Source organism: Trematomus bernacchii, unplaced genomic scaffold (assembly GCF_902827165.1).
Source record: "Trematomus bernacchii unplaced genomic scaffold, fTreBer1.1, whole genome shotgun sequence".
NCBI lineage: Eukaryota > Metazoa > Chordata > Actinopteri > Perciformes > Nototheniidae > Trematomus > Trematomus bernacchii.
The window spans coordinates 1,204,509-1,214,994 of NW_022988066.1; the positions used below are offsets into that span (position 1 = coordinate 1,204,509).

The 10,486-nt window shown below is 40.4% G+C and overlaps 2 protein-coding genes across 2 annotated transcripts; one reads left to right on the plus strand and one right to left on the minus strand.

Moving 5' to 3' along the window:
• Window positions 1–1,350: 1,350 nt before the first annotated feature.
• On the minus strand, window positions 1,351–2,937 carry LOC117474780 (transcription factor 7-like 1-A). Its single transcript, XM_034120785.1, has 6 exons — window positions 2,882–2,937; window positions 2,683–2,766; window positions 2,293–2,455; window positions 1,934–2,041; window positions 1,797–1,842; window positions 1,351–1,436 (listed from the first exon to the last, which is right to left on the minus strand). The coding sequence occupies exons 1-6, from the start codon at window positions 2,926–2,928 to the stop codon at window positions 1,351–1,353; spliced, it is 534 nt and encodes a 177-aa protein (XP_033976676.1). The 5' UTR covers window positions 2,929–2,937.
• Window positions 2,938–7,946: 5,009 nt separating this feature from the next.
• On the plus strand, window positions 7,947–9,699 carry LOC117474814 (myeloid-associated differentiation marker-like protein 2). Its single transcript, XM_034120823.1, has 2 exons — window positions 7,947–8,227; window positions 9,048–9,699. The coding sequence occupies exons 1-2, from the start codon at window positions 7,947–7,949 to the stop codon at window positions 9,697–9,699; spliced, it is 933 nt and encodes a 310-aa protein (XP_033976714.1).
• The last annotated feature ends 787 nt before the right edge of the window (window positions 9,700–10,486 follow it).

Here is a 10,486-nt window from a genome sequence, read left to right on the forward strand (position 1 = left end):
CACACGCACACACACGCAAGAGGCTAAACACAGGACGCTGTGCGTTTGTGTGTTTTTGTTTAAGTTTGTTTGAGAGTGAGAGGAGTGCATTTCCTCCACTTGTCTCACACACACAGACGTACACTCTGTCTCCCTGGTACAGATTAATTACTTCCAACTGTCCCCTGGAGACTTTGATGCCAAATAAGTGACACTAAGAGAGGCTCATAATGGAGTGTGTGTCAGTTTGACCACAACATTCTCCAATTCTCCTTAAAAACTAAACTTTTACCTATATAAACACCCTTGAAAAATGTAAAATTGCTCTTTTGCTTATTAAACCGACAAAGATATTTCAAGGTTGTAATGAAGGGCTGAGGGGTCAGCACACGGGGCCTCTAGGTGCTGCAGTAGCGCCCCCTAGTGGCAGCTGTAGCAGGTCAAGAGCACAGCTGCCTTGTTGAGAAGAGAGATGAAGGTGTGAGCGTTGCTTCACAGGGTGCTGGAGCCCCTCCAGCTGACATTAGGAGAGGGTCACAGCAGGGCCATAGCCAAGGACCCTTACCAAATCAAACTTTATTTATATCACTTGTGATATCAATCACAAAATAAATCCTAAAGCCTGTGACCTAAGATTTTCATCGTCATAACTACACTGTAGCTATGTACGTATGACTAATAAAAGCATTGAACCTTGAACTTGAACCTTTTCAAACATTCCTTTACTGGAACAACCTGACATGCTTATTCTTGAACACAGCTACAGTTTATGTAAAAGAACAAGACAAGAGAAATGTCTTAAATGCATCCGACCTTTTTTATTTTGAACCATCTCATCACAGAATTCCCATAAATCAATGTGAGAGTAACACTGTATCATATCAAAATACCAAAGGCACATGGAATGAAAAGCCACTTCAGAAATAATAAACTAGAAAGTATTTCATACAAAAATATAAATATAATTTAAATTAAAATAGTTTCACCAACCCCTGGAGTGTCACAGACTTGTCTTAAAAATATTAAAGGATATACACATGGTAATACATACATTAATAATACATTAAATTATATTAAATTGATAAGACACACAGTATAAAAACGTTCACACGGTAATGAGGCAACACAAAATCACCCCAAATATCTGAGCAAGGAGGACTCACAGTAATGATTATGAATTTGTTATTCACTCAACTGCCAGTTCATTAGTTCCACTAAACCTGTCTGATGTTGATTCTGGTTCCCTGAATGTAACCACCATCATGACTGCTTTTAAATCTTCTACAATTATTTTCTTACACATTAAAAGTGCTGTTAGCAATTTTATTGATGAGTAAACGCAGCATCCTGATTATGGCCGGAGGAGGCAGTTTAGATCAGCTCCTCCATGGTGATGAGAGACATGGTCTCTGAGCAGGAAAGTGCTGTCACACACTGCTTCTTTGCAGGTGCAGACGCTGTGACCAAAAAAAAACACTGATCAGTCTTCTTAAACTTTAAACACTTTGAAAACAAGTTCTTAAACCTGCATTAAACAGCACTTTAGTAAGTACAGTCAATCCAAAGAGTTTTCTGGGATTTATTTTGTAACATAACACAATTCAGTCTTTAGTTAAACCCTCACGCCAGAATCTTTTGTACTCATGTAAATGTCCAATTCAGAAGTGCATATTTAATTCAACTTGATAAATGATTAAATCTGTGTATGTGTAGTTTGGAAAATCAAAGTGATTTAGGAATCAGTGATCTAATCTAGTCACATGGTCCGGTGTGGTACCATGTAATCTTGCTTTCATCACATGAAAACATCGTCTTACCTTTATCACTGGAGCGAGCATGTCTTCTCTTCCTGATCTTTCGGCCCTACACACAACAAAATAAATAAAAATGAAGTATTTGCAGTGTTTCATAAGCTCTTGTTATTGATAGAAACATGTTGGAGGTGTGTACTTACATAATTCTCACTATAGGACCAGTGAGGATTCTGCTGGGCGTGGAGCCGTTTCTCCTCTTGTGACTGACTGAAGTACTTTTCCTTGTCCTCCTCAGTCATTGCCTTCCACTGTGGACACATGAAAACACACTGTTAGGACACACTAACACAAACACACTGACACTATACAGATAGTGTACAGGCACAAGCACAAGCATAAAAACATCAGCACACACAAAGCTCTAAATCTTTGGTGATGAGACAACAAATGAAAGTCTCTGTAAAAATGTGTGAGTTACAGTTAGAAGACTTTTTACAAGCTGGCCTGTTAAAAATATTTATATGTATCCGACTTAAACATACGGACCAAACACACTTACCCTCTGGCCCAGGATTTCATTCACAGCCGCTGTGCCTCGCCTCTCGGAGACAACCTCCGCCTTCACGTGGTCTCGGTGCTCCTTCATGTACAGCATGAAGGCATTCAGGGGCTTCCGGATGTACGGGCGGTTGTTGTCCTGCTGTTTGTTATGCCATCTCTTTCTACGGGAAAAGAAAAAGAGAAAAATAAGAAAGAAATGTCAGTATAAATATAGAACATATGGGTACTGTGTTGTTACATTAAACCCCTTTAAAATACATGTATTATAATAATGTTGATGTAGGCATTTCCTAGATAAATGACTCCTTAAATCAAACAGATAGAGGATAATGAGTACGACTCATGTATGGCTACAGATCACAACAGTTTAAAAAGAGAGTAAACTTACTTTGAGTTGTAGCTCAGTGAAGGAGCAGCAGGGACGGGAACCTGGAAGTAGGGAGGAGGGACCTCGTACAACTCCTGTCCATTACTACACAAATAAAGGAGGATGGACACACACATTAGATAATAGAAAGAGTGTGTGATGATACAAGCAGACTGTCATTGGCACTGTTGTTGTTAGTATTATTGTGTGTGTTACTTACATCATCCCGACATAGCACAAGCGCTGGCCTTCAGGGAGGTTCACCATCGGCACATCAATGATCTGGGGTCACACACACACACACACACACACACACACACACACACACACACACACACACACACACACACACACACACACACACACACACACACACACACACACACACACACACACACACACACACACACACCACACACACACACACACACACACACACACACACACACCACACACACACACACACAGGAGAAAGATGAGACAAGCTGCAACGGTGTTGTCAGTCCACTAAGTGGAAGGATTTCCCCTTCAAACACTTCTATCAGAATAGTTTCATATCCAGTCACTCCACTATGAGATATTCTCCTTCATTTTGTAGTTTTACTGATCTAATTCATCTTTGATTAAAAAAATGTCTAATGAAGTTTTAATTGGAAGAAAATGTATTTATGTTTGTCCTGTCCAGCTGTTACTGTTTCAGCATTTCTTTCTCCTACATCCATGCTACTAAATGTGCTGTGTGCTGAAACCAAACAGGGAATATGTTCAGAGTGTGTTACAGGGTCTTACTTGCTGTAGAGCAGCAGCAGGTTCTCTGACAGCCGTCAGGAACTGAGCATTGTTAGCAGGCCACATATACTGAATGTTCTGTGGAGACAGAGAGGGAGGTTAATCAGCCATAATACTTTCTCTATTTTAGTCTGTATTGACAAAGCTGCAACTAAAATTAAAGATTTGTATTATCTATGTATCTGCCTGTCTATTAATCTGCCAGTCTGAATAGATTGACTGACAGTGATAAATATTCTAATGAACCTTTCTGACTAATTTGAATTTTTCCAATTTCATTTAAAGCGTGGTAAGCAGGGTCTTACCGGCTGTGGAGCAGCAGGAGCAGGGGCAGGAGGAGGCAGGGGGTTGAGGGCCTTGCCAACACAGGCTTCCAGTGCCTCGAGGAGAGTAGAGAGGAACTCATCTGGACTCATCCCTGCTACTAGTTCCTCCAGCTTGGTAAAATGTTCCATGATGGAGACACTGTCAAAGAAACACGTTATATTATACTAACTCTTTTATGGTATTAGTGTCTGTTTTCTTCACCACATTTGTGTTACAGTTTGAGTTACTTTGCAGATATGGATTTCTACAACAAAAGCTCTGTAACTATTTATGTTGCAGATTAAAATTCTACACACACAACTTAAACAGTTGAATTTGAAAAGGAAGTGAGTAATATTAACTATAATATGACCAGCTCCAACATTGATATGCTGCTGTCAACTTTATGCACCAGTATCAAATATCATATGACTGGGACAACATGCAGCACTGTGAGTACTTCTACTTTGTGTACTTTTGGCAAGTTTTACTGATAAACCTTCTACATTTAAAAGTACTTTTCGGATTTATTTTTAACTTTAACTACTTTCAAATTGATCTACACTGTTGTGTAAACAGCAAAAAGGCTTTAGAGAAATATTTAGCTAACGCTAGCCGTGTGAATGTAAGCTAATCATCACAGCTAGCATTAACTTTGGGGGTATTTATCTGTTACTGAATGTACAATTACTTCAGTTTATATTACTAAAATATAGTAGCTTAAATACTTACCTATTAGCTACTGCTTGTTCTGTTTTGAGGTTGTGTTTTTTTTACTTTGAGTTGTTCGTGCTGTTCTCTGTGAGAGTCTGAAGGGTAATGAAGTGTTTCTGCTCTCAGTCCTGCTTACTTCGGACGTTCTAGATCTCTTCTCTGTTATGTTCGTTCCAACATTCGGTTCTATGTAATATTCCATGTTCCATGTTCCATGTTCCATGTTCCATGGTAAATTATTCTCGTCGATAACCTGTTCCTATAGATCGCTGGTACAGCGGTGCAATGTAACTAAGTACATTTACTCGAGTACTACAGTCCCGTGACTCCCGTCAAATAAAGTCAAAATAACAGTAACTAAGTACATTTACTCAAGTACTACTCTCCCCTCAAATACAGTCAGAACAACAGTGTATACATGCATGCAATATAATTAGTTGACTCTACTTTAGTCACCAGGACTACAATAATGTATAAGTATATATATATATATATATATATATATATATATATATATATATATATATATATCAAATATCACATACTAGATTAAAGCTCAACAACCATTTAAGTGAACGTACATGTTATAATATTCACAAACTTGAATTGATAATTTAGAGGTCAACAATTCCTACTGCACATATGATTGCTATTTCATGAAGTATTACATAAAATAAATAGTGCTTTTTCATGCATAAAGTCATACATGAAATATTGATAATTAATGAATAATTTGATGTCTCTCTTATGCAGTGGTAGGATGTTGTAGGATGTTGCTTTACTCAAGTTCTGACTTTTACTTTACTCGAGTATTCCCTGTTATGCTAATGTATTCCTCTACTCGAAGGGTAAATATTTTACTTTTTACTCCAGTGCATTTGTCTGACAGCTTTATTTACATTTCAGATTAAGTTTTAATGCCAATGTGACATTATTTAGATGCAGTGAGCTATGTGTGTGCATTTTTACGTAAATGAGTGTAAATTTGTTTTTATTTTTTTATTTAACCTTTATTTAACTAGATAAAAAACATTGAGATAAAATCTCATTTTCAATTCTGACCTGGCCAAGAAGGCAGCAACGTTACACATAACACATAACACAAACATATAAAATACAGAGAACATAACTAAGAAAACAAAAGACGTAAAGTGCTGTTGAACAGAGAGGCTCACACCTGCAGGTGGAGACAGAGACCTATGGACACACAGGATGAAAGCACACTGACACTCATGTTTATAGTAAAATGAGAGCACAGTCAGATAGATTAGGAAGAAAATACAATGTTTTTTCGGAGGCAGCAGATTAAAATGGGCGATTGGATTGGAATTGAAAGTGTAAAAAATATAAAAAATAAGTGTCACGTGATCCATTAAAATTTGGTAAAAAGATTACTGACAAAATGAGAAATGTCACAGAGCCTTTCAACACTTCTAACAACATTTCTTAGTATGCTTTATATTGTCCAAGGACACTATGGTCCTCTCTTGGCTTTTGCACTTAATACAAATCTTGGATTAGACGCCCAGTTTTGCAGTTCTCAGTTATGTTGAGCCTTTTAATATCTCTCTGTCCCTTCTCTCTTACATTCTCTATTTCCCAGGCCCTTTCATTACCATTTTACATCCATTAATCCATCAAATGCCCTCTGATTTTCCTTTCTTGCCCCATCACCTGACTGCCCCACCCATCCACACACCTGTCGCACCCTCCAATTCCAATGTAGTTTTCTGTCTGTTACCTATTTGCCTGCCTACCTCCTAATTTGGACTCCTAAATTAACTCCTATTTTCCTTTTTGCCAGCACCCAACCAGTATTCGTACTTGGCAATAAATCACTGATCTTATCCTGTAAGCCTGCTTAGTTTGCATTGGGTCCTTCTTTTGTTGCCACTCTCCCTCACCTTTGTGTCACCTTTTTCATAGGGCAATCATGGTGATTTGGCTCATATATTTCATATTGGACGCATTAACCACACATTTTGGTGTCCCCTTGTTGTTTTTTAAATGGGTCAATGCCCTACATTTAGTGGATTTTTTTAAAGTTTTCATGACAATGAATATAGATGTATCAGGTGACCGGAATCTTGAGGTGTGGATGAGGCTAGATAGTGCCAAAGAGATAAGTCATAATGCAATAAACAATCACATGAATAAAATGTTAGAAATTAAAAATAACATTATCATGGTACATTTTCTACTATATTCAAAGTGTTCTTTTTTTTTTTTTAAGTTTTTGTTTCTTTAGGGAAATATTTCCATTTAAATAACTTACGGGCATATTTTATTTCATAATAATATTTTTGAAAGAAAAGAGTTTTTTTTTTAGTTTTTTTTTTACACATGTTTATATATACAGGATTATTATCTTCTAGCAGCACTCGTAAAACTAAGTGGTGATGTAAAGAGGAATAAGTGTGGTGAGAAAACTATATACCAAAACATCTTTTAACACAGTTTTGTTCAGATCCAACATCTCTCTGGTGATGTCGCCTCTACGCTCCCAGCTTCGTAGTTTAATTCAAGTGTCCCCTGACTTCCTCATGTGTTGACCTGTGCACTCTGGGACATCAGGGGGTCAGCTATGGCACCTCATTCCACAGGGTCTTATATGTGTCTGCATGCCCCGACTCCACGCCCAACCACATGTACACAATCCCTGCGGCACATGTGTGGTGATGGCCCAACCCCGAATAACTTCCACTCTGACCGGCCGGCAGCACCCCTCCTCACAGCTCAGAGAGGGACAGTGAGGAAGGAGAAAGTGTGGGAGTAAGAGTGTGTGACAGAGAGAGAACGAAAGAGGATGAGCGTTGACATTCGAAGAGAGTTCATGGTGTCTATTTGACTCGTGTGGCCACGTGGACTCAGTATGTGAATGTTGGACAGAGACGGATACAAACATATCTGGATAGTTGATCCAAGAAGATTCAGTGTCAGGACCGGATCATTTCAGCTGAAGGGTTGGGCTGTACCATGTGGCAGGACTTTACCGACAATTGCTTGATAAACATCGTGGACTTACAGGACCTACAAAAGAGAGATCAACATGGGTGTACTGTACACCGTGTGAGCTCTTACTGAAGATGTCAAAGAGAGATTTCCCTGGTGTTGTCATACCTTATGTCTGTGAAACGCTGTGATTCATCAACACAGAAATAGAGTATCACCAAGTCTGTAAACACAGCAGAGAAAGTGGATTTTACAGGGGTGGTGACAGAATTAATTATACATGAATGAAACACTTTCCTGAACATCTGGATATCTTTTCATGTTTTGTTCTCAATTTGATCTCTTGATGTCACAATCACATCTTTTTCACAAGGACGCTTTTTCTTGTTTTTGTGGGACTGCTTTGGCCTTCTGAGTTAAGTTGAATCTTTGACCTGTTAAATACTTTAAACCCCACATCATCTGACTGTGCCGCTCCTGGACATCCAGAACATTAAAGAACTCACTAGAATATTTACCCATAAATGGATTCACAGGCTGGTGCATACCTCAACAAGAGGGCCCTCTGCTCACCTCTGGGTGCTGCCCGCCTCTGTCAGTTAGCCATGGGCTGTGCTGTGATTGCCATGGTTACACACAGTGCAGGTTACAGCGGTTCACACGGCGTGTTTTGCATGGCGGCCTGGTGCTTCTGCTTCGCCATGACGATCGTGGTGTTTTTCCTGGACGCCACTCGCCTCTACAGCTGCCTGCCCATATCCTGGGACAACCTCACAGTCACATGTGCTGCCTTCGCGACCCTCATGTAAGTCACATGTTCAGGTATAACTCTGATGTTGGAGTAATGTTGGTGATGTTCAGACCTAACTTGCCTCATGGCTCTTCTTCCACATATTTTGTGCACAGCCAGGGATGTACCTAAGAGTGATGTATCCCTAAACACCTCCATTGTTACAAACTGTATGTTGGTCCACCAACCCTCAATTCAAATTTAATAAATAATATATAACTTGTTTATTATAGGAAAGGTACTGAAGATGTCCGTGTCACATCAAGGTTAGGTTATAAAGGTTTCCGAAAAATCACACACAGCAAGATAAGGCTAAGACTGTTACTTAAATTTCATATACTCATATTTTCTCCTCAGTTATACAGAGAATTTAAGCATCCTTCAGGTAATTGTTTTGGTTTTACAGACTGCAACATTACTACTTACGGTACTTTACACATTTTGTGACTGGTATCATTGCCCTAGTTTCTAGCAGCTGCAGGTAGGTCTGACTAACTGAACCAGTACATTACCTGAACAGCTTACAGGTGACCACCATCTTCTAATGCTAATGTACCTCTGCTAAGCGGGAAAATAAAACACACGTTGCTTACAATATCAACTTCTTAAGGTGATACTATGTATACTATACTATGCTTCTTTTGCTGCCCCCCAGTGACCAACAAATCTTTGCTGGACAGATTTAATAAATATCACACTTTAATGTCTGCTAACTGTCTTTGGCAGTCCTTTTGTTTGTTTCATGGTCTATTTCACCAACTTTAACACCTCAGATTATATATTTCCTCTGGTTTGAAGACATCATATCTACAGTTATCTTTTCTGTCTCCTTCAGGTTTGTGACAGCCTCTGTTGTGTACCCGCTCTTCTTCGTCCGATCCGAGTGCCCCTACGCCGGATGTGATGTCCGAAATTTCCGCATCGCTGTCACTGTGTGCTCCATCCTGGGTGCTCTGGCCTACGGGGCTGAAGTGGCCTTGTGCCGTGCCAGGCCGGGCCAGGCTGTGGTGGGCTACATGGCCACCGCCTCTGGCCTCCTCAAAGTGGTTCAGGGCTTTGTGGCCTGCATCATCTTCGGAGCTCTGGCCAACGGGAGTGAATATTCCCGTTATGCGGCCACAATCTTCTGCGTGGTCGTCTATGCTTTCTGCTTTGCTTTGACTGCTCTTGTGGTCGTCATGACGGTGTGCGGGCGCACCAAGGCTGTGCGCTGCTTGCCCTTTGACCGCTTCGTGGTGGTGTGCACCCTCCTGGAAGTTCTCCTCTACCTGAGTGCGTCAGTGGTGTGGCCGGTGTTTTGCTTTGACCCAAAATATGGCTCTCCATGGAGACCATCGTCATGCCCTCAGGGGAAGTGTCCGTGGGACAGCAAACTCGTGGTGGCGGTTTTCTCCTTCGTCAACTTTGGACTGTATGTGGCGGACCTGGTCTACTCCCAAACAATCCGATACACTGCCTCACGTGTGCGCACTAACCCACGATTGTAGCCTTTTTATTTATATTGGCAGGTTTAAGTTATTCATCTGGTGTACTATTTATGATTGTGTTTGTGCTTTTTTTTTATATTTAAAGACACAGATAATATAAAGGGGTGCTGCACATAGTCTAAGACTGAGGCCCTTAGACGGCCCAAAGTGGATGTGAAAGCACTGTGGTATGTGAACAAGGAATTTCACCACTGCGTCCCCTCTGACACACCCCACTGAGATGACACCCCATCTTTCTATCTCACCCCTTCTGCCCTCTCAGAGATTTTGGAGAACAGCCAGCCTCACCCAAGCAGCCAGGGCCCACTGGTATATCCTAACAAATCCTCCGGAACCAAGACACTGCTGCTCTTCTTGTGTGGGCACAACACACTGACACACACAAAATGACTTGCTGCTTATATTGCTGCTCAAATAAGACCTACAGGAAAAAGTAAATCCACCTTTGGCATCTTTGGCATGCCTGCAATTTGCAAACCCCTCACCAGTGACCTAAGGACTTTACCCGTGCCGCCAGAAATAAACATGAGCTGTCTGACTCTGCACTCATGTTGAAGCAATGAGACAGCATTTATACAATGCTGCTGTCTTTTAAACCTCTCTGTATTTGATCTAATGCTTCCTTCAGTCTATAATAATAAAAAAAGTAGAGCATCCAGTCTGCTGCTAAGATGACCTGCAGTTTGTGTGCCACATTTGAAAACAAACAACGTTCAAAATTGCACAATTGGAACATGGTCAGTGTGACCGCGGAATGTTTGCACATTATCATGTCCTTCAACAGCGG